Source organism: Geotrypetes seraphini, chromosome 9 (genome assembly GCF_902459505.1).
Source record: "Geotrypetes seraphini chromosome 9, aGeoSer1.1, whole genome shotgun sequence".
Classification (NCBI taxonomy): Eukaryota; Metazoa; Chordata; class Amphibia; order Gymnophiona; family Dermophiidae; genus Geotrypetes; species Geotrypetes seraphini.
This window is the reverse complement of record NC_047092.1, coordinates 33,723,173-33,747,255: the sequence shown is the minus strand read 5'-3', so window position 1 is coordinate 33,747,255 and position 24,083 is coordinate 33,723,173. Positions and strand designations below refer to the sequence as shown.

Genomic DNA, 24,083 nt, shown 5'->3' with positions numbered 1-24,083 from the left:
TATTTTAGTTAATCGTCTGTTTTATTTAATAATTGTAAGTGTGTTACCAAAATTTTTTTATTTCTCTGTACATCGCCTTGAATTTTGAATTGGCGATAAATCAAAAATACTTAATAAACTTAAACTTGGAAAACTTCAATTTAATCATGAAATTGTAATGCATGTAATTAAAGGGTAGACTGGATGGACTGTTCAGGTCTTTATCTGCTGGCAAAGATTTTATTTTTATATTATAGCTAGTATAGTTATGATGTTTAAACATGTGGAGGCAAATCTGGTGGTTCTAAATATCATATATTCATTTCAGGTGTTCTTCAAATGATGCAGACAAGAATTGGAGCTTTACAAAGTGCTGTTGACAGGTATTTTATTTTTCTCTCTTTTACTTGCTTGTTAATTTCTTATCTAAGGACTTTTCCTAAAACATGTGTAAATGCATAAACTAAGTCTTTTTTAAAATTTAAGATTAGTTTATTTAAACAAACTTGGCTTTGTATTGCATAACAATTGGATAAAATCAAATAGCAACATAATTGGTAAATATATTTCTCTCTTTTTTCATTCCAGTAGGAGTTAGCTTTTAGGAATGGGGATTAGTTTCCATAATATGTGAGGAAACTAGTATGCTGGTACTTTTTGTCCAGGACCACCTTTGCAGAAGATACACAGTTTTTAGACTTGATGCATGCTGCCTCACTAAACAGTATCTACATTTTAAATTACATATGGGGGGGGGGCTTGATTATTACTCATCTTTTCACAATATAGTTTTTAGAATGAGGTACAAGCTGAAATTGCAAAAGTTCACAACTTCATTTGAATAAAACCACATGAGATTTGGAACAACAAAATGGAGTGAAAATTAGCAGGGTCCATCCCATATTCAAAGTCCTCAGAATTATCTCATAGTGTGAGCTTAATGGTCTTCTTGCTGAGTACTTATCAAACCTTCTGCAGCCATGACTATTATTGAGGCCACAGAATAAATTTGCCCCCTGGAGGTATAGGCTAGTTGTGAATTTATTTATAGCTCACTCAGTTCACACACCCTGGCTTAGATTTTTGATTTAAGGTAGTTAAAAGAGAAATGTTATGAATCAGTTGAAGTTTCAAGTTTATTTAAAATTTCTTATGCCGCTCAATCAGACTATTACTTACTAGCTTGGAATTTATTAGTCTGTTCCCCAGAGGCTTTTACCAGCTTGTTAGCATGAAGGAGCAGCCAAGTGAGGATCATTACATGGCATTCATGGATATGTTGAAAGTTTGACTTTTGATTGGATTTTTAGCTAATGGGATGATTGGGTAGTTGTTAGATGCGCTTAGGATAGAGGAAATTTCAGTGGGTGGGTTTTTGGAAGTGATTAGAATGGAGGGTTTTTATGTGTTTTGATATTTGTAACAGGCTTCAAATGTTTTTGATGGGGTGTGTCATCACATTCAGGCAAGCAAGCAAGCAGTGAGTCAGTGAGAGTCGGTCAGTCATCTTACTGATTAGCTCACTATTTGAATGACTCACTCATTCACTGACTCATTTGACTATGTCAGTCAGTTGAGTCAAACTGACTGATGGACTCACTGATTGACAGACTCATTGACTGGGTAACTTACTGACTCACTGATTCTAATGTATATGTCCTCTTGTAGACCTTGTCTTGACCCTAATGTAGGCTCATTGAGCTGAAACACGGACCGTGTCAGGTCGAACAACATATACATATTTTTTCAACAATAAAGGTTGCTCAAAAGATACCATCCCTGGTTGGCTTTCCTTTGGGCTTTTGGGCTTTATCTTCATGAAAGTTTGGTTCCTTTTTATTTTTTTTATTCGCTGATTCTGTCAGTCAGTCTGTTTGTATGTCAGTTTATCAGTCAGTGAGTCAGAGGGCAGGACTAGAATGTAGGCCATGGTTACAGGAAATGTGGACCATTGCAGTGCACTCCCTCATTTTGAAATACACCTAGAAATGCCTGGTTACCAACAGGAGTCTTTGAAAAGGATGCTTCTCTCCCATCTTTGGAGCTCTGTGTTGGATGTGTATAAGGCATTGTGTGTAGTATAAGATGACAATCCACCAGAAAATAGGAAATGTCAACTTCTACATGCACATAATAGACAATCCAAAAAGAGCAGAGCAGTCCAAGTCTTCAAACCAATGGGAATTTAATAGCAATTATGCAAGACAATATCATGACTTGACTTGGCAGGGGCCTTGATTCGACTGAAAAGCTTGCCTCTGAGTCTGTGATAAAAATTATAATCAATCATTAAACATAAAATACATAAAAGGTAAGTATTAAAAAAACCCCCAACTAAAAACACTTCATAAGCTGAGCCAATTCACATGTAGAAATAAAACACTGAAATAATATAACAACTCCATACACAGTTGAGAGGTAAAAAAAAAACCTGTAGCATCTAAAAATAATATTGCCAGTAAAGGAAGATTAATGTAACAACAAATAGATCAGTGCACTTGTAGATCGTATTAGAATGCTTAACAATTGATTATAATTTTTATCACAGACTCTAAGACTTCAAAAGCAAAGGCTTTTCAGCCGAAACATGGCCTGTGTTGAGTCATGATATTGTCTTGCATGATTGCTATTAAATTAAATTGGATTGGATTGGATTGGATTTATCGCATTTGATATACTGCTTGAACATAGGTATTAACCTTTTCCTATCGTGTGTCCTGGCTGACAGAACATTCCAAAAATGTCGTTGCCATCGTATGTCCCACAGTACACGACAGGAACACAAAATATTTGAATTTACAGATTTATGACTTATTTACATTATGTTTACAATAGTCGTAAATGATAACGGTGAATAATACAAAACTTTGCTAAAATAATTACGATTGGAACCAGTGTAACGTAAAATTTATTACGATAGGAAAAGGGTAAGCAGGTTACAATACTAAATATAGGCATTGAGTTACTCTGTACTGAACGGGTTCACAATCTAATTAAGCATACAAGAGAAGACATCACTAACATTATGGAGATATATAATAAGAGGGAGGAAAAGAAAGTACCATATTTTCACGCATATAACGCGCGCGTTATACGTGTTTTTACAAACCGTGCATAACCTTGCGCGGTATATGCGTGAGCGCGTTGTACAAATTTTTTTTTACATAGTTCCCCCCCCCCGACGTCCGATTCACCCTCACCGCAGGACCGCTCGCACCCCCACCCCGAAGGACCGCTCGCACGCACCCGCACCCCCACCCCGAAGGACCGCTCGCACGCACTCCCACCTGCACCCGCACCCCCACCCTGAAGGACCGCTCGCACCCCCACAGCCTCCCGACCCCCCTCCCATCATGTAAAAGCTCCTACCGGTGTCCTGCTGCTTCCTCTTGGCGGTCCCGACACCCGACACGATCGGGGCAAGAGGGAGCTCAAGCCCTCTTGCCCCCCGACTCCCCGACACGATCGGGGCAAAAGGGAGCTCAAGCCCTCTTGCCCCGCCGACTCCCCACCTCCCCGACAATATCGGGCCAGGAGGGAGCCCAAGTCCTCCTGGCCCTGGCGACCCCCCCCCATTAGTTGTTCGGGCCAGGAGGGAGCCCAAACCCTCCTGGCCAAGGCGACCCCCTACCCCCACCCCGCACTACATTACGGGCAGGAGGGATCCCAGGCCCTCCTGCCCTTGATGCAAACCCCCCTCCCCCCAACGACCGCCCCCCCCAAGAACCTCCGACCGCCCCCCCAGCCGACCCGTGACCCTCCTGGCCGACCCCCACGACACCCCCACCCCCCTTCCCCGTACCTTTGTGTAGTTGGCCGGACAGACGGGAGTCAAACTCGCCTGTCCGGCAGGCAGCCAACGACGGAATGAGGCCGGATTGGCCCATCCGTCACAAAGCTCCGCCTACTGGTGGGGCCTAAGGCGCTTGGGCCTATCAGAATAGGCCCGGAAGCCTTAAGTCCCACCTGGGGGCGGGGCCTGAGGCACATGGGCCCAACCCGACCATGTGCCCAAGGCCCCGCCCCCAGGAGGGACCTAAGGCTCCCGGGCCTATTCTGATTGGCCTAGGCGCCTTAGGCCCCACCAGTAGGCGGAGCTTTGGGACGGATGGGCCAATCCGGCCAGGGGGGTCGCGGGTCGGCTGGGGGGGCGGTCGGAGGTTATTGGGGGGGCGGTCGTTGGGGGGAGGGGGGTTTGCGTCGAGGGCAGGAGGGCCTGGGATCCCTCCTGCCCATAATGTAGTGCGGGGTGGGGGTAGGGGGTCGCCGTGGCCAGGAGGGTTTGGGCTCCCTCCTGGCCCGAACAACTAGCGGGGGGGGGGTCGCCAGGGCCAGGAGGACTTGGCCTCCCTCCTGGCCCGATATTGTCGAGGAGTTGGGGAGTCGGCGGGGCAAGAGGGCTTGGGCTCCCTTTTGCCCCGATCGTGTCGGAGAGTCGGGGGGCAAGAGGGCTTGAGCTCCCTCTTGCACTGATCGCATCGGGGGTGCCGCGGTTGGCTGGGGCAAGAGGGCTTGAGCTCCCTCTTACCCCGATCGTGTCGGGGAGTCGGGACCGCCAAGAGGAAGCAGCAGGACACCGGTAGGAGCTTCTACATGATGGGGGGGGTGTCGGGAGGCTGTGGGGGTGCGAGCGGTCCTTCAGGGTAGGGGTGTGGGTGGGAGTACGTGCGAGCGGTCCTTCGGGGTGGGGGTGCAGGTGCGTGCGAGCGGTCCTTCGGGGTGGGGGTGCGATCGGTCCTGTGGCGGGGGTGGAGTGAATCGGACGTCGGGGGGGGCATCAGGCTTTCAGGGTGTGGACAGGACTTCAAAGGGGAGAGGAGAGTCGGGGCGGGCGAAAGGAGAGTCGAGGTGGCCAGAGGAGAGTCGGGGCGGGCGAAAGGAGAGTCGGGCGGCGACGAGAGAGTCAGGCAGCATGCGCGGTATACGGGTGTGCGCGGTATATAAAAATTTCTGTACATAAATTTGTGTTTTTTGCGCGCTATACCCATGTGCGCGTTTTACACGGGTGCGCGTTATCTACGTGAAAATACGGTACCCCATGGAATGTAAAGAACATTGAAAGCAAAGAGAACCCTCCCCAAGATCCAAGAAAATGAATATTATAGTTACATTATAAGAAAAGATACAATAGTTAAACTAAGAATCTAAATTTATAAATATCAATAACAAGAAAATGAGAAAGATTAAAAATTAAACTAAAATAAACTCTAGACAGTTTATAGTTCTGAGTTTCATTCCGGCCCAATAGACAGAACAAATGCCTCAATTTATCATCCAAGGAAGGCTAGTGCTAGATACAGTATTTAGCTAGAGACGTTCATTAATGGACTTTGGATGGATCCTTAGTGAAGATGAAAGAGAATAGGTTTCAATAGTTTCCAGAAGGGAGGAATAAGATATTCCCTTGAAGAAGTCATAAAGCATGTAATTCCAAAGGCAGGGACCCGCATATGAGAAGGCTTTTTCCTTGTTGCTTGAAGTTTAATTACTCTACGACCTGGGATTTCAAATTGGTCATGGAAAGATGATCTTAAGAGTTCTACTGGGTTGATATTTGATTAGTTTTTTATGTAGATAATCGGGAAGTAAAAGATGCCAGGCTTTGAAAACTGAGCAAAGTAGCTTGAATTCAATCCACTTAATTATAGGCAGCCAGTGCAGCTTAAACAGAATTGGAGTAACATGGTCACCTATTAGTGCACCTATTAGGAATCTAGCTGCAGTGTTTAGAATTAGCTGTAGGTGTGATAGATTGGCTATGCTTGACTCTAGAAATAACATGTTACAGTAATCTAAGCGACTAGTAATAAAAGCATGAGCATGGGTTTGTCAGATTATTTACAGAGAGCACAGGTTTTAGTTGCTGCAATAATCTTAGATGGTAGAAGCACATTTTTACTACAGGGCTTATTTGCGGAGTGAAGCGTTTGTGCTTGAGTTGGGTGGGTTTGTTGGCTAGTTCAGGAAATTTACGTAGTGCAGAATGGCTGAATGATAGCCACATGGTGGATGATTTTTCTGCTTTAGCAATTAAGCTATTGTCTGCAAGCCAGATGTTAAGATCAGTCAGTTTGCTATTAAAGTCAGAGAGCACTTCTTCTTGGTTGTTACCCACAGATGTAATTTGATGTTCCATGACTCTGGTAATTTCACTAAAGGAACCAGATACAAGTTAAAGAGAGTTGATGATAATAAAGATCCTTGCAGAACACCTGACAACAGATTTGCTGGTAGATCATTGTTCCAATAAACCAAACAGGATCGGTTAGTGAAGTAAGAAGTGTGCAGAACTGTGGAATTCAAACCAAACTCTCTAAGGGCTCCTTTTACTAAGCTGCGTTAGGGCATTAACGCGCGGAATAGTGCGCACTACAATGCCGCGCATGCTAGACGCTAACGCCAGCATTGAGCTGGCGTTAGTTCTAACCGCGGGGTTAGCGTGCGCTAATCTGCTGTGTGCGCTAAAAACGCTAGCGCACCTTATTAAAAGGAGCCCTAAGTCTCTGGAGAAGTTTCAGGTGAGAGATTTTATCAAAAGCTGCGGTTAAATCTAGCTGGTCCATAAAGTATTAAAACGCAATTCAGCTCTGTTCATTTTGGATCGTCTGTAGTATAATATGTGCATTTTAATTGTTAAAATCTTACATGTTGAAAGTCATACATAGCTAAAGAACAAACTTTGAGCTGTGCCCTTTAGGGAAGAGCTTATAAGTTATCCTGTTACTTAAACATGCATAATTCCACTCCACTCAGTCAGCTGTCTATTGCTGAATCTACATTTATGATCCATTTTCCCTGAAATTTGATTTTGGAATTTCAGGTTTAAATAATTGCCTTTTCTCATCTGAGCTCAAGAAGAGATACAATCAGGTTCATGTGTTATTTCTCTTGCAGTTGTGTTTAGGATCTAAGTTGTACCAGAGGCAATGGATGGTGAAGTCACTTGCCCAAGGTCACAAAGAGAGTCAGGAAAAGCAGAATTAGAGCCTTGACTTCCACTAGGCAACTTCTCCTCTATGCTGTGCTCAATTGACCTTGGTCTGACTCAGCATAGCTTGTCTTAGTTTTTATGTTCTTATTTGAGCAGTGCTATTAGAGAGATTTCATATTCTTTGTCCTGTTCTTTTTTTGTTCCCTTCACTAGAATTAGAGCAAAGATTGTTGATCCGTATAATAAAATAGTGTCTCGTACTGCACAGCTAGCAAGACTACAGGTATGTCATGTATTCATTTGTTTCTTTCTTTTATAGACTGTCTGTCAGTTAAATTATGTTATCCCATAGATCACTTATACTGGAAGAAATATGGATATTTCTTGGAAAACAGAGCTGGATTAACATTATTGGGCCTTGAGCAAACCTTCACTTGTTGGATCCCCATCATAGATTTAGGGCCTGATATTCAGCTGGTGGGGATCAGTGTTTTGCTGACCACTGTCAGCATTAAATCTGAAAATTAAACACTGGACCATATCTAGGCACCAGCATTGTATGTCTGGATTTACTGAGCTGATTAACACACAGCTAGTAAAGTACAATATTCAGAACACACACACACACACACACGAAGACACACACACACACACACACGAAGACACACACACACACGAAGACACACACACACACGAAGACACACACACACACGAAGACACACACACACACGAAGACACACACACACACACACGAAGACACACACACACACACACGAAGACACACACACACACACACGAAGACACACACACACACACACGAAGACATACACACACACACACGAAGACATACACACACACACACGAAGACACACACACACACACGAAGACACACACACACACACACGAAGACACACACACACACACACGAAGACACACACACACGAAGACACGAAGACAAACACACACACACACGAAGACACACACACACACGAAGACACACACACATGAAGACACACACACACGAAGACACACACACATGAAGACACACACACATGAAGACACACACACACGAAGACACACACACACACGAAGACACACACACACACGAAGACACACACACACACGAAGACACACACACACACACGAAGACACACACACACGAAGACACACACACGAAGACACACACACACACACGAAGACACATACACGCACACACAAAGACACACGCACACACAAAGACACACACGCACACACGAAGACACACACGCACGAAGACACACACGCACGAAGACACACACGCACGAAGACACACACGCACGAAGACACACGCACGAAGACACACACACACACGAAGACACAAACACACGAAGACACACACACACGCACACACACACACACGAAGACACGCACACACACACACGAAGACACACACACACGAAGACACACACACACGAAGACACACACACACACGAAGACACACACACACACGAAGACACACACACACGAAGACACACACACACACGAAGACACACACACACACACGAAGACACACACACACACACACGAAGACACACACACACACACGAAGACACACACACACACACAATGAGACACACACACACACACGAAGACACACACACACACACAATGAGACACACACACACACACGGAGACACACACACACACACACACGAAGACACAGACACACACACACACACACACGAAGACACAGACACACACACACGAAGACACAGACACACACACACACACACACGAAGACACACACACACACACAATGAGACACACACACACACACGGAGACACACACACACACACACACGGAGACACACACACACACACACACGAAGACACAGACACACACACACACACACGAAGACACAGACACACACGCACGAAGACACACACGCACGAAGACACACACGCACGAAGACACACGCACGAAGACACACACACACACGAAGACACACACACACACGAAGACACACACACACACGAAGACACACACACACGCACACACACACACACGAAGACACGCACACACACACACGAAGACACACACACACGAAGACACACACACACGAAGACACACACACACGAAGACACACACACACGAAGACACACACACACACGAAGACACACACACACACGAAGACACACACACACGAAGACACACACACACACGAAGACACACACACACACACACGAAGACACACACACACACACACGAAGACACACACACACACACGAAGACACACACACACACACAATGAGACACACACACACGGAGACACACACACACACACACACGAAGACACAGACACACACACACACACACACGAAGACACAGACACACACACACGAAGACACAGACACACACATACACACAAGGAGACACACACACACACACAAGGAGACACACACACACACACGGAGACACACACACACACACACACTGAGACACACACACGAAGACACAGACACACACACACACACGAAGACACAGACACACACACACACACGAAGACACAGACACACACACACACACACGAAGACACAGACACACACACACACACACGAAGACACAGACACACACACACACACGAAGACACAGACACACACACACACACACGAAGACACAGACACACACACACACACACGAAGACACAGACACACACACACACACGAAGACACAGACACACACACACACGGAGACACACACACACACACTGAGACACACACACACGAAGACACAGACACACACACACACACGAAGACATAGACACACACACACACACACGAAGACACAGACACACACACACACGGAGACACACACACACACACACGGAGACACACACACACACACACACACGGAGACACACACACACACACACGGAGACACACACACACACACACACACGGAGACACACACACACACACACGGAGACACACATACACACACACGAAGACACAGACAGACACACACACACACACGAAGACACAGACACACACACACACACACACACACGAAGACACAGACACACACACACACACGAAGACACAGACACACACACACACACGAAGACACAGACACACACACACACGAAGACACAGACACACACACACACGAAGACACAGACACACACACACACACGAAGACACAGACACACACACACGAAGACACAGACACACACACACGAAGACACAGACACACACACACGAAGACACAGACACACACACGAAGACACAGACACACACACACACTAAGACACACACACACACACGAAGATACACACACACGAAGACACACACACACGAAGACACACACACAGACACACACACATACGCAGACACACACACACACACGCACACACACGGAGACACACGCACACACACACGGAGACACACACAAAGACACACACACACACACGAAGACACACACACACGAAGACACACACACACACGAAGACACAGACACACACACACACACGAAGACACAGACACACACACGAAGACACAAACACACGAAGACACACACACACGCACACACACGAAGACACACACGCACACACACGAAGACACACACGCACACACACGAAGACACACACACACACACGAAGACACACACACACACGAAGACACACACACACACACACACACACACGAAGACACACACACACACACACGAAGACACAGACACACACACACACGAAGACACAGACACACACACACGAAGACACAGACACACACACACACGAAGACACACACACACGAAGACACACACACACACACGAAGACATACACACACGAAGACACACACACACACACGAAGACACACACGCACTCACGAAGACACACACACACACGAAGACACACACACACACACACACGAAGACACACACACACACACGAAGACACACACACACACACGAAGACAGACGAACACACACACGAAGACAGACGAACACACACACGAAGACACACACACACGAAGACACACAAACACGAAGACACACACACACGAAGACACACACACACACACGAAGACACACACACACACATGAAGACACACACACACACACGAAGACACACACACACGAAGACACACACACACACATGAAGACACACACACACACACGAAGACACACACACACGAAGACACACACACACACACACACGAAGACACACACACACACATGAAGACACACACACACACACGAAGACACACACACACACGAAGACACACACACACACGAAGACACACACACACACATGAAGACACACACACACACACGAAGACACACACACACACGAAGACACACACACACACGAAGACACACACACACACATGAAGACACACACACACACGAAGACACACACACACACACGAAGACACACACACACACGAAGACACACACACACACGAAGACACACACACACACACGAAGACACACACACACACGAAGACAGACGAACACTCACACAAAGACGCACTCACACACTCACACGAAGACACACACACACACGAAGACAGACACGAAGACACACAAAGACTCACGAACACACACACGAAGACACACACCACACACGCTTTTATTCTTTGAATTATAGGATTGCTGCTACTGTTGTATGACGTTTGCTACGTGTGTGTGTGTGTATATATATATATATATATTTTCCAGGTTTTGTATTATTCCATCATGTACCTGGTATTGGAAAGATTTGTTACTATTGCTCAGATGACATGAAATCAGTGAATAGCTTTTGTTCGATGAGTTCCATGAAGAAAGTTCCTAGTTCTGTATCTGTTGTTAAGGGGAGGCTGGAGTTTTGTGGATGCAGAGCGTGTTTACATTTGGCTCATAAAATCTGATATAGTATACTGTCAGACCAAATGTCTCCGAGGTTCCCAAATGAACAAAATTTGAAAACCATTGTTCTAGAGCCTCGGCAGTATTTAGAAAACAAAACAAGAAGCAAATCTTATCAAATTTATACAGCAAATATACTGCTAAAATGATTTAATGACTTTGTATATACATGAGGTTTTAGTCTAGAATGAGTTTAGAAATATTGCAACAGATACAAAACCAGTAATTTCTGTTGGATGGGATATGAGGGGGAGGGGCATGACCCTTATTGCCTGGGGGCCCAGATCTCTGTCAGTCCACTCGTGATCATTCTTTTTCATTTTATTATTCCGTCCAAGCCAGCAGAATACGAAGTGCTTCATTCAAACCACCCTACCTCTGCTCTCTTCAGATCAGAGAGACAGATTTACAGGCAATACAGATACAAGTATGTGTGTATATCCATGCACTTGCAGGTGCATATGTACAATACATGCACTAAAAGAGTTGGAAAGAATTCCATAATCCATGCTTCATTCACATTCTTTTCCCTCTTTGTTTAGATAAATGCATTCATTATTGGGTTGAGAGTTCACATTTTATTCAAAATAGGAGGTTTCTAAAATTCTGTATTTTATTGAAAGTACACATTCAAAAATGAATTTGAAGATATTTAAATTGTATCAGAGGCAGAGTGCACAGAATCATTTTAAGTTTTCTAACTAGCTAATAATTATCTCATGTATCTTTCATTCAACATCAGTTTACTTTATATTCAAGAATTAATTCTGATTTAGTGCTTAGCTTTTTTATGCTTAATGTCCTTGCCTCCTCCAAGTCTCTGAGGAGGCAAGGAAGAAAAGCAAAGCATAATTTTTTAGGTCACCTTTAGTTACTCTAATCTCACCATCTTTTCAGCATAGTCTTGGTAAGTGACCTTGAAATTTATCTGCAAACCAGCTCAGCATGGCTTATGTATACTAACGTAGAAATCTATGTAAGAAGAAATGTATTTTCAGCTGAGTCTGTTCTTCAAAAAGTTATTGTTATTATGAAGCACTTTTTTGACTTAATCTCCTTATTTTTAATCAGTGTGGTAGGTCTTTGTTAATGGAGCTAGATATATGTAGCAGAGAAAAAAAATAGGCCATTCACCCATAACCCTTGGTTTTCACCCTCTGTAGTACCCCTCCATGTCTCTGAGCTAATCCTATGTAAAGCTTACCTATAAGTCTATAATATTGGCTAATGAGAGAAGTGTTCTTTGCTACATAGTACAAACGTGCAGCAGCTTGCCTCGAAAAGGATGACCTCAACGAGGATGCACACCTCAAAAGATGACACAAGCTGCAATGGTGGGTGTCGCTGCTTGGTCTGCATAAAGGGACTCGATGCTTCAATGACCTGTGACACTGATTGGGAAGCTGCACATATATTCCTGTATAACACCTTCAGGAATTTCACAATAACTTTCGCACTCTTTCCTAAGCATGAAAGTATTTGGCCACATCGGCTTATGACTTTTTTGAGTTATCATCTAGAGCAGGGGTTTCAAAGTCCCTCCTTGAGGGCCGCAGTCCAGTCAGGTTTCAGAATTTCCCCAATGAACATGCATGAGATCTATGTGCATGCACTGCTTTCAATGCATATTAATTGGGGAAATCCTGAAAACCCGACTGGATTGCGGTCCTCAAGGAGGGACTTTGAGATCCCTGATCTAGAGCTTCAGCATGTCAGTGGCAATGAGATGTCTTGCATGGCTCAGAATCTCAAATATGGATATTAAACTTCAAGACAGATTAGCTAATATTCTCTGCTTAGGGGAAGAGCTTTTTGGTGATTCCATTGAGGTAGCCACACAAAAACTCACTGACCATGAAAAGAATTCAAGTCTAAACCTCCTTCATTTTCTCAGTAATTTAAACCCTCGTCATATCAGAGACGTTTTTCTGCCAAACCTGAGATCTCTCATCCGACTCAGCAGAAAAAACAAAAGCAACAGCGTCCTCAGAAGGCTCAACCAGCAGCTCCTCAAAAGCCAGCACAGTGTATTTGACGGACTCATGAAGAGCATAGCTGCTGTTTCCCTCTCTCAGCCTCTTCCTTAGCCATTCGGAGGTCTGCTCCAATTTTACCATTCAATGTTGGCAGTTGATTACTCCAGATCTCTGGGTTCTAAAGGTCATTCGAGAGGGTTAATCACTTCATTTCATCACTATACCACCCTCCAAGAGAGTCTTCTTTCAACCCTCATCAGTCATCCCTTCTGCTTTGGGAAATAGAATCTCTATTTCTTCTAAATGCAATAGAGACCATCCCTCCTGCTCAAAAGAACCGGGGGTTTTACTCTCGGTATTTTCTTATCCCAAAGAAGACGGGAGGTCTACGTCCAATTTTGTATCTCAGAGGCCTGAACAAGTTCTTAGAAAAGGAAAAGTTTTGCATGTTGTCCTTGGCAAATTTAAGTCTACTCTTGAATTGGAACGATTGGCTATGCTCTCTGGATCTAAAAGAGGCTTATACACATATCCCTAGTCATCCAGCTCACAGGAAATTGCTCAGATTTCAAGTTGCCCAACAATATTTTCAATACAAGGTAATCTTGTGGAGCACTTAAAAATTGGTGCCACATTTAAGTGCCATGGCACTGAAAACAGTTTGTGGAAAGCTACATGAGCGCAGATATTTTGGTACAAATCTTTCTTGAAGGAGTATAAGCACAAAGGTTGGATGCAAAAGCTCCATGCCAACAATTTGTTTTTGAAGGTTCCAGCACTGATACTCCATGCTGAAGGTTAGAAACAAATGTTGAATACTGTGCTTTCTGCACAAATTTCAAACAGAATAGTCGACCAGATGCTTGCAATGCATGTGGCTTCAGTGACAGTAGTACAGACAAGCTTGGAAGGATTAGGATGCTTTTGTAATAGAGAAACCTTCTCTTTTCAAAGATTTAAGATATTTAGCATCTAAATTGCACTCAGTTACCAGCAAAGAAGCAGAGGAAGACATCACCAAAGATTCTACAGTAGTAACTGAAACAAATGAATCATCTCTTCCTACTCATAACATAGCATCTGCTCAAACTAGCATGATTTCTGTTTTCAAAAATTATTTTGTCATTCTGCCAAGCACAAGCTAAGGATGCTTCACAGAAGTCTCTTCTTACTTCACCCCAGATTGCTCTTGCTCAAACACTGAGAACTTCTCTGAATCAAATGGAGTCTGTTAGTTATTCTGAAACTAGACACCTGATATATATATATATTTTTTTTTTTTCAGATTGACTCTGTGAAATTTTTACCAACCAGAGGATTCTGTAGATCATATCTCTGAGATTCTTCAAGACAAACAGAGAAGGAATTATCTACTGGTTTTATCATCTTGATGCTTTATCTGCACAGTTAAGAAATATTTTTCTAGCAGAGATTATCATTTGGGTCATTCCATGTCAAGTGGTCCAATATTAAAATTCATCCCCACTCATCCTCCTCCAAATTGAATAAAATTTTGTTTGGATGTTTCCTATAGCCTCAAATGAAGCCATGTAAATTTTTTCAGCTGGATCTCTGTTGGTTTCAGACCTAGAGGCTGTTGAATATAGGTTGTTGTCAGTATACTGTACATTGCGTAACTCAAAATGGCAACTTTTTCTAGCCACTACAGCCTAACAAAGCCTCCAAGAGAATTGAAATTTTGGGGATGAATACAACTCCTACTACTAACTTACCCCTCCCCCATTTTACTAAACCGTGATAGCAGTTATTAGCGCAGGGAGCCATGCAGAATGCTCTGCACTGCTCCTGATGCTCTTAGGAACTCTAAGAGCCTCAGAAGCAGCGCATAGTGTTCATGGCTTGCTGCGCTAATAACTGGTATCGCGGTTTATTAAAAGGAGGGGAATGTGCAAAGTTTAGAATGTAATATTAATTTACCTCGCCTGTTATGAGCCAGCAAAATAGGCAAAAAATGTTAGAAAATAAATTTAATGCCCACTTTGACTCCTTCATTGCTCTTGACCTGTATTTCAATTCAAGTCATAACTGTTCTAGCAGTCATGGCACATGACATTCATATAGGATTTGCATTATGAAGCTTTGAAGCCAATTGGAAGCAAAGATATAATTTGTGACCAGCCAGGTATTCTCCCTGCCAAGGTCCCAGTTAGGGCAGGGGAAAATGTAAAAAGGAAAGCCCGGGGTGGAATCAGGAAGGGGCATATGGTTCCTGAGAATGCTAATTTACCCTGTGACCACCAGAGGGAGCCTGAGGTGTTTGAGGAAGAGGTAGGTGATCTATCCCCGAGTCACCACCCGGGGAGCCCAAGAGGTCCCAGGAACACTGCTGACTCGATTAAAGTAGGGCGTGGCCCCAGAGTACTTAAACCAGCAGTGGAGAACAGACAGGGAGGCCAGCTAGGGAGAAGGTTTAAACCTTTTCTCCCTAGGGAGTCCCCTGGGCCAAGCAGGAGCAACCAACCTACACCCATGGAGCTGTTAGAGGCTGGACAAGCTGAGGAGCTACTGATTCCAGAAGAACAACCCATGGAATGTGAAGAAAGTCTGACCGAGGGTGCTCCTGATTTTCCTGAAGCCATGCAGGTGGACTGGGCCTCAGCCTGCAAACATTTGGAATCCGGTCCTGCAGGGTGGCTCCATTTCGGGTCACACGTCAGAGTGCTTTATTGTGGTTACCACTGTGAGTGATATTGAGCCCTCTCCTGGGCTACAGTGGTGGTGACAAATTACACAAAGAAATTATATTAGTGCTTTATTCAAATTTTGGCTATGTTTTGGGTGCAAATATCTCAACTGTACATTGTCCAATTTTTTAAAAAAATTTTTGTATTACTTGAAAGAACACCTTTTTTTTTTGCTGCAGAAGCCATTCTGTTTCATATTTGACCTGACCTTGCTTTGGTCAGAAGTTGGGTCTTAAATGCATGCATTATTCACATGTGTATACATGCAGTGGTAAAAAAGGGCATATTTGGCATCATATTTATGTAATATGCAAATGAGCTAGAGGTATGAAAGTGCATGGTGCAGTTAAGCTTGTTGGGCTTGCCCTGCTAACTCAGGTTACTACATCCACTGCTTGCACAAACTTGTAAATGGCCCATCAAAATGGACATTTAGGCCCTGATTCTGCAAAGCGCGTCTAAAGTTAGGCGCAGTTTGGACGTCCAAGATAGGTGTCCTTTGTAGAATTGCGCTCAGCAACGCTCAGCACTGTTTAAACATCCAAATTTTGAGACATCCTTTAGAGAATCGGGTTTTAGATGAGAGTTAGACTTCCAAACAATGTCCTTAATGTTATAATATTTAATTATTATGACATTATTAGAATGGCAATTTTTGTGGTGTTTATCATTATAATTGTGATACTGGGAGTTGGATCTGTTTAATGCTTTTATTGAGAGAGTGACTGGGATTCAAACCAGCAACATTAGGGTAGAAGGCTATAGGTTTAAGCAGTGTGCTACACAATGAGCTAGCAAGTTGCATAGCAATTGTAAAACTAGGTCCTATAGGCATTGTAAAGGAGGTCCACTTTTGAGCATAGTCTGGGCTTCAGATAGACGTGAGTTCTATGGAACTTAGGCACAGTTTGGACATCCTTAATGCGATCTACTGAATAGTTTTCTGGGGCTTTATTTTTGCTTTATTAAGCTCAAAATATATTTAATAAGGCACCACATAAACAGGGCACATCACAACAGATATATTATATGCAAAACCTTCTATTTTTGTGGACAAACAGCAATGTTATTTGCTAATTAGAGAAAAACATCCATTAACTGAAGCAGAGCATGTGAAAAAAACACAGCTTTAAAGTTTCTTACTAAAAAGCTACCCTTTTTTCTGACTAAACAGTGCTCCAATCAGCTCATTACTTAAAGCAAGGAAAGCACATGAAAAAAAATATATAAATTGCATACATAACAACTTTATTTGCAAAAGCTTAAAAACTGAAGAAAACAAATACAGACCTTAGCATGGCTTCTACTTATTTGCAAATGGAGGTGTACAGCTGCGCAATGCTGACCTCATTGTGAGATCATCAAGGTGCACCTGCAAGGTAGAATGTCACAATTAAAATATGTGCTATGATTTGAACCCATGACCTCTGGAAGATGAGCACAGGGCTTTTACCCATTGAGCCACAGCTGCTTCCTTTCAGTCATGGGGGTTTCTACCATGAGAGTTTAGTGATCCTAGCCATGTGAAGGTGAAAATACCTGAGAAGATCATAGCTTAGCAGATCCCTAAGCTATCATATCAGATGTGAGGAAGAAAGACATTAGTGGAAGCTGCTGTGGCTCAATGGGTAAAAGCCCTGTTCCCATCTTCCGGAGGTCATAGGTTCAAATCCCAGCACATATTTTAATTGTGGCATTCTACCTTGCAGGTGCACCTTGATGATCACACATTGAGGTCAGCATTGTGCAGCTTCACACCTCCAGGTGACAGCTTGCAACGGCCTCTGGAAAATCAGATCTCAACTCCAAACGATTTGTTTAGCTTTTGTGAAGAAACTATTACCGAGGTCAAATTCTATTTATCTCAAAGGAAGACATTGAGAAATTAAGACTTATTTAGGAATCTATGTTTGAGAATGGCCATACAGTAACTGGAACTCGGGAAAATCAGTAGTTTAAGCCAATTGATGAAATCAAAATTTGTTCCGGCAGAATATCAGGAGATAAAACATTTTTCATTGGTGATGTCACTAAAGCTGATAATTCTCTTTCATTTATTCAACTTGTCAACCTACAGCTTGGCCAATATGTTGCTTGCATGTATGACAATTATTGGTGGATTGGAAATATCTCTAAATTCTCAAAAACACAATGATGCCTTTATTAACTTTTTGCATCCACAAGGCCCTCTGCTTGATCTTTCATTGGCCCATTGAAAAAGATACTGTGGGTTTCAGAGGAATATATTGTTATGGTTCTTGAAGCTCCAATAACAACCTCAACAGGAAAGCAATATACAGTAGTACCTCGGTTTACGAGTGCACCAGTTTGCGAGTGTTTTGCAAGACGAGCAAAACATTTGCAAACTTGGTGCCTCGTAAACCGAGCTTGCCTCGCAGTACGAGTGCCCACCCCCCGTGATCCGTCACCTCCCCCAGTGATCCGGCATCCCCCCCCCCCGCTCGCGTTGCCCGCCTACACCGCGATCCTACTTCCCCCCCCCCCGAGCAGTCAATGACACCCTTTACCTGACTTGGCACCAGTGCCGGTGCCCGAAGATCCTCCCTCTTCTGGCGCAGCGTCGGAGATCCTCCTTCTTCTGGTCTGGGCTGGGCTGGACTGGCTTTGAGCATTTGAGCATGCTCAAAGCCTTCTGGTCTCGCTCTTGATCTCGGAGAGAGCGAGACCAGAAGGCTTTGAGCATGCGCAAATGCTCAAAGTCAGTCCAGCCCAGCCCAGACCAGAAGAAGGAGGATCTCCGACGCTGCGCCAGAAGAGGGAGGATCTTCGTGCACCTGCACTGGTGCCAAGTCGGGTAAAGGGTGTCATTGACAGCTCGGGAGGGGGGAAAGTAGGATCGCGGTGGAGGGGGGGCAACGCGAGCGGGGGGGAAGGATGCCGGTTCGCAGGGGGGGGGAGCTGGATCGTGGGGAGGGGTTTGGAACAGCGTCGGATTCCTCAAGAGGGGGGAGAATGGAGCAGCGCTGGTAGCCTCGTTGGGGGGGGGGGAGGAGGTGGAACCAATCAAAGCAGTTTCCCTTACTTCCTATGGGGAAACTTGCTTTGATATACAAGCAATTTGGTTTACGAGCATGCTTCTGGAACGAATTATGCTCGTAAACCAAGGTTCCACTGTAGCTTTTCACGAACTATGTTCAGTATTGTTCATTATTGACAAACAAATCCAAGGACTAGTACTCAGACTAGCTGCACGATGAGCAGCATTTGAAGTGATTGTGAAGCATGATTTGTCTTTGAAATTGTTACAATTACCCAAACCATACTGTTCTTTGATCACATTAATTTTTCATCCTAATAAAAATTTTACAGTTATTAGAAAGCCACAAATTTCCATTTCAAAGTTTCTCTCATTATTCCAGTGTCTTGTCTACATCTCTCACACGTTTTAATATTAAATGCAGGTTGAAACCTTGATGTACTTTCAGGCCTATTGTAAGCTATTAGAAGTGGGTCAAAAATGTGGTTTGGTGAGTTAATTGTTCTTTCAGATGGTGCAAAGGGTGAACTTAGCTATGTTGGTAGAGTTTTGCAAAACATAAGATTACCAGGTTGTGTTTACCTTTCCCTCCTTTTCTATAAAATTTTGTAGTTCTATTTATCCATTTTATGTGTATGTGAAAGTGACATTGTTCGTTTTATCATTTGTTTTACTGATTTTTAGATTGTAAGCCACCCAGGATTGTCCATGACGTTGGATAATAAGATTTTAATAAATTTGGAAACTTAGGATGAGTGTTCTGTTAGGATAAAACTTTGTGCTTTGTGTAAGGTGAATAAGCTACTAGAACCTGCAACTCTCAGACTCTGTGAGCTGAAGTGACCACCACCTAAAACAAAATCATCTAGCCAAGTACTTTAGATCACAGTTCTTCAACCGCCGGTCCGCGGACCGGTGATGGTCCGCAGAAAATTTCTGCCGGTCCGCACAGGGCCGGCGAGATCAAGTCGGCAGTTAAATTTCCTGCCGACTGCGGTTCCTGCTCACTAATGTTCCTCCCAGCCTCAGGCGATTAAGACAGTCTGCCGACGTCGGGGCCTTCCCTCTCTGAGTCTCGCCTGTTCGGAAACAGGAAGTTGAAACAAAATAGGCGGGACTCAGAGAGGGAAGGTCCCGACGTCAGCAGACTGTCTTGATCGCCGCCCCTGCCGAGTTGCTGAAGAGGGCCGTGGGGAAGTTACAAGTAGAATGGAGAGAGCTGCAGCTACTTGTGCAGGAGGAGGGAGATGGTCAGCGTGTGCGAGCAAGATCCTGGGGAGCCTTCACAGTGACTTCCTCCCCTCCCACCAGCTCTCCTACTTGCCAGGGCAGTGATTTACCGGCAACTTCCTGCAGGCAAGTACTGAGAGCTGCTGGAAGGGGAGACAGCCACTGTAGGAGGCAGGGAAGCTGCTGGATAAAGGGAGAGCTGTTACTGGAGTTGGAGAGAGTTAGAAGGAGAGATGCTGCTGGGAGGGGAGGAGGGAAAGGGATGGGAAGAAAAGAGAGTTAATGTTGGATAGAGGGAAGAGGGAAGGGAGAAGAAGGAGAGATGCTGCTGGAAGGGGAGGAGGGAAAGGGATGGGAAGAGAGTTAATGTTGAATAGAGGGAGGAGGGAAGGGAGAAGAAGGAGAGATGCTGCTGGGAGGGGAGGAGGGAAAGGGATGGGAAGAGAGTTAATGTTGGATAGAGGGAAGAGGGAAGGGAGAAGGAAAAAAAGGAAGGAGGGAAGGGAGAAAGAAAAAAGGAAGGAAACAGCTGGCAGGGAGATTACAGGAGGGGAAGGGGTCAGGGTGGAATGGAGAGATCAGATGAGGGAAAGGGAAGAGAGAGGAATGTGAAAGTAGAGAGACATTGATGCTGGAAAGGGGGTCAGCAGCGAAATGAGAGAGGGATAAATATGCTAGATCTGGTGTAGGAGAGATAAAAATGAAGAAGGCAGTGAAGCTGGAATGAATGATGTAAAAAGGAGAGAGGAGGAACAAGCTGGATGGACAGGGAAGAGGAGCATAGAAAGAAGTCAGATACATATGGAAGGGGGAGAGGGCAGACATTGGATGGAATGGGCAGATGCTGGAAGGAAAAGAGTGAAAAGAAGATGAAAGCAGAAACCAGAGACAACAAAAGGTAGAAAAAATAATTTTATTTCTGTTTTGTCATTAGAATATATCAGATTTGAAATATATATCCTGCTAGAGACATAATTGGGGACTGCAGTATTCTGTTAGCATGATATTTCTATGTAGCATTCTATAATAACTTGGCTTGTTCAGTTTTCTTGATAGTAGAGGGGATATATGTGAAGGGGAGGGGAGACAGGGGTTTTGCTGGTCCATGCTCTGTATATTTGTATTTATAAAATCACAATTGTTCAGAATATTGTTTCTTTTTATACTTTAATAAAATACGTTCAATATAAAATCATAATTGCGTCTTGTGCAGATGGGATCAGATGGTTTGCGGGGACCGAGCTCGCGGAGATGGGGCATAAACGGGGTTTTTAAATTTTAGTCCTAGTCGATTTTCCGATTTGATTCGATTTTCCTGCCCAAAAAAATTTTTTTTCTTCAAAACATCCTGGTGGGTTTATTTTATAGCCTCTTCACCCACTTTGCCTTCTCCTAACCATACTGGTGCTGTGATGTAAACAAAATAAACAAAAAAGACTTTTCCTCTCTCTGTTAAATCCTAGCTCACATTTGCAGTCCAACACCAGCTCTGGAAGGTTACACATTTCAAATCTGACATATTGTAATCACAAAACAGAAAATATAATTATTGTTTCTACCTTAGAAAATAAAATTATTGTTTCTACCTTTTGTTTGGTCATTATTCAAATCATGTTGGTCCCAGGCTCTGGTTGTTTTCTGATAACTCGCTTGCCAGGGTCTTCTTTCTTCATAGGGATGAGCCAACATGATGTTTCTAGCTCCAACCTGATTGGGCTCCCTAAGCAGCTGCTCTTCTTACCCACCCCTTATCAGAATTAAAGCATGCACAGGACATTTCTGCAGATCAAGTACTGAGAGAGCAAGGTAGAAAGATTACCCGACATCTAAAGGAGGGGGCTTGTTGGGATGGGAGACAATTTTGGGATTTTTATGCCACTTTTCTAGGGAACTGGGTTTGAATCCTATGGCAGCTGCTTGTGACTCTGGGCCTTCATTGCTCCAGGCACATTTACTTAAATTATCAATCCACTGGGGACAGAGAACGTGCCTCCATATAATTAGTCAACAACGAAAGGCAGTATATCAAAAACCATTATCCTTACTCTTTCTACATAAAACTCCATGGTATGACGGGAGGAACTCATTTACTAACAAACTACCATAATAATCTATGCACACAATAAATAAATTTTGCTGCTGCCTTAGCTCGTTGTAAACAAACCCTTAGCTACTTCTCTTGCTCCTGCTGGACTAACTGCAGACTGCCATGCCCTTCTCCCGGCTTTTGTTAGCTCACTTCCATTCAGTCCTTTCGGAGTCCCACCCCCCTCTCAAGCATGCTGGGGAAGCATGGACTCCTTCAATTTGTTCCGTAAATTGGGAGCTGGCACAAAGTTGGACGGGAAGCGCTTCAATGCTGATGCCGAGAGGTTTCAGGTAAGGGATTCAATAGGTGGCCGTCTCTTCTATGCTGCTTGGGGAGAGGACATAGGCTTGACACCTCTGTACTCTCGATTGAACAGGCTGCATGCATGCTAGATGTTGTAGTTCTGCTGTTTTCAGATGCAGTACTGTGCTGGCTACTGCTACTATTGCAACAAGTACTGACAGGGGAGCCGGAGGACACTGTAGCACTTCCAGACAGACCCTCGCCCCTTAAAGCAGGAACGGCAGTGGATGGCCAGCAAGAGGTAGCGCTGCCGCTCCTGCTTTAGGAGACATGGGGAGGAGGGTTGGTCACTGAATCGACCACAGGCCAATTTTTTTACAAAATGAACCGATTCAAATCGATTCACCCAATTCGAATCGGTGAATCGATTCGAATCGGAAATCGGGCTGCACTAGTACACAGTAATGGTGAGAACTAATTGCACTAAAGTGATCCCTTATAGAGTTGGTTTTGAGATCAAACTCGTATAGGTGTAGGAGGTATTCAAGCAGGTATTTTGTAGGGCAAGAGAGAGGATCTAGGGCCTTGCCCTGACTCTAAATGGTAAACCTCTTCCACATAAAAGAATAGCACCTGGAAGCCAGCGGAATCTTTCCTGGAAGCCAGCAGAATCTTAGAAACACCCTCAGGCAGTGAAAGGGAAGTAAATTCTACATTCTCAACATCCAAGCCCTGAGGACCAGGGACTGGAAGTTGGGATGCAGAAGAGATCCCTCATTCTGTGTTTTGAGGGTCGGAAAACAGTCCAATCTCCACCTTCCTCGGAAGATAGCTCCAGAAGCATAGGGAACCATTTCTGCCACAGCTAGGAAGGTGTGGTTTGGATCATGGTTCCTTGATCTTGCTTTGAGTTTCATCAGAGTTTTCCCTATCAGATATATTGGAGAATATGCATACAGAAGGCCCTCCTCCCCTAATCAAGGAGGAAGGCATCTGACAATAACGTGTCATGTGACCTGAGCCTGGTGTACTGAGAGACCTTG

At 44.2% G+C, this 24,083-nt stretch overlaps 1 protein-coding gene across 2 annotated transcripts in view; it reads left to right on the top strand.

The window, feature by feature from the left end:
• Positions 1–24,083, top strand: part of COG5 (component of oligomeric golgi complex 5) — a 342,545-nt gene that overhangs the window by 37,929 nt on the left and 280,533 nt on the right. For both annotated transcript variants that reach the window (XM_033957896.1, XM_033957897.1), the window contains exons 4-5: positions 308–362; positions 7,124–7,193. In XM_033957896.1, coding sequence (XP_033813787.1) covers positions 308–362; positions 7,124–7,193 — 125 coding nt within the window. The remainder of the gene's footprint in view (positions 1–307; positions 363–7,123; positions 7,194–24,083) is intronic.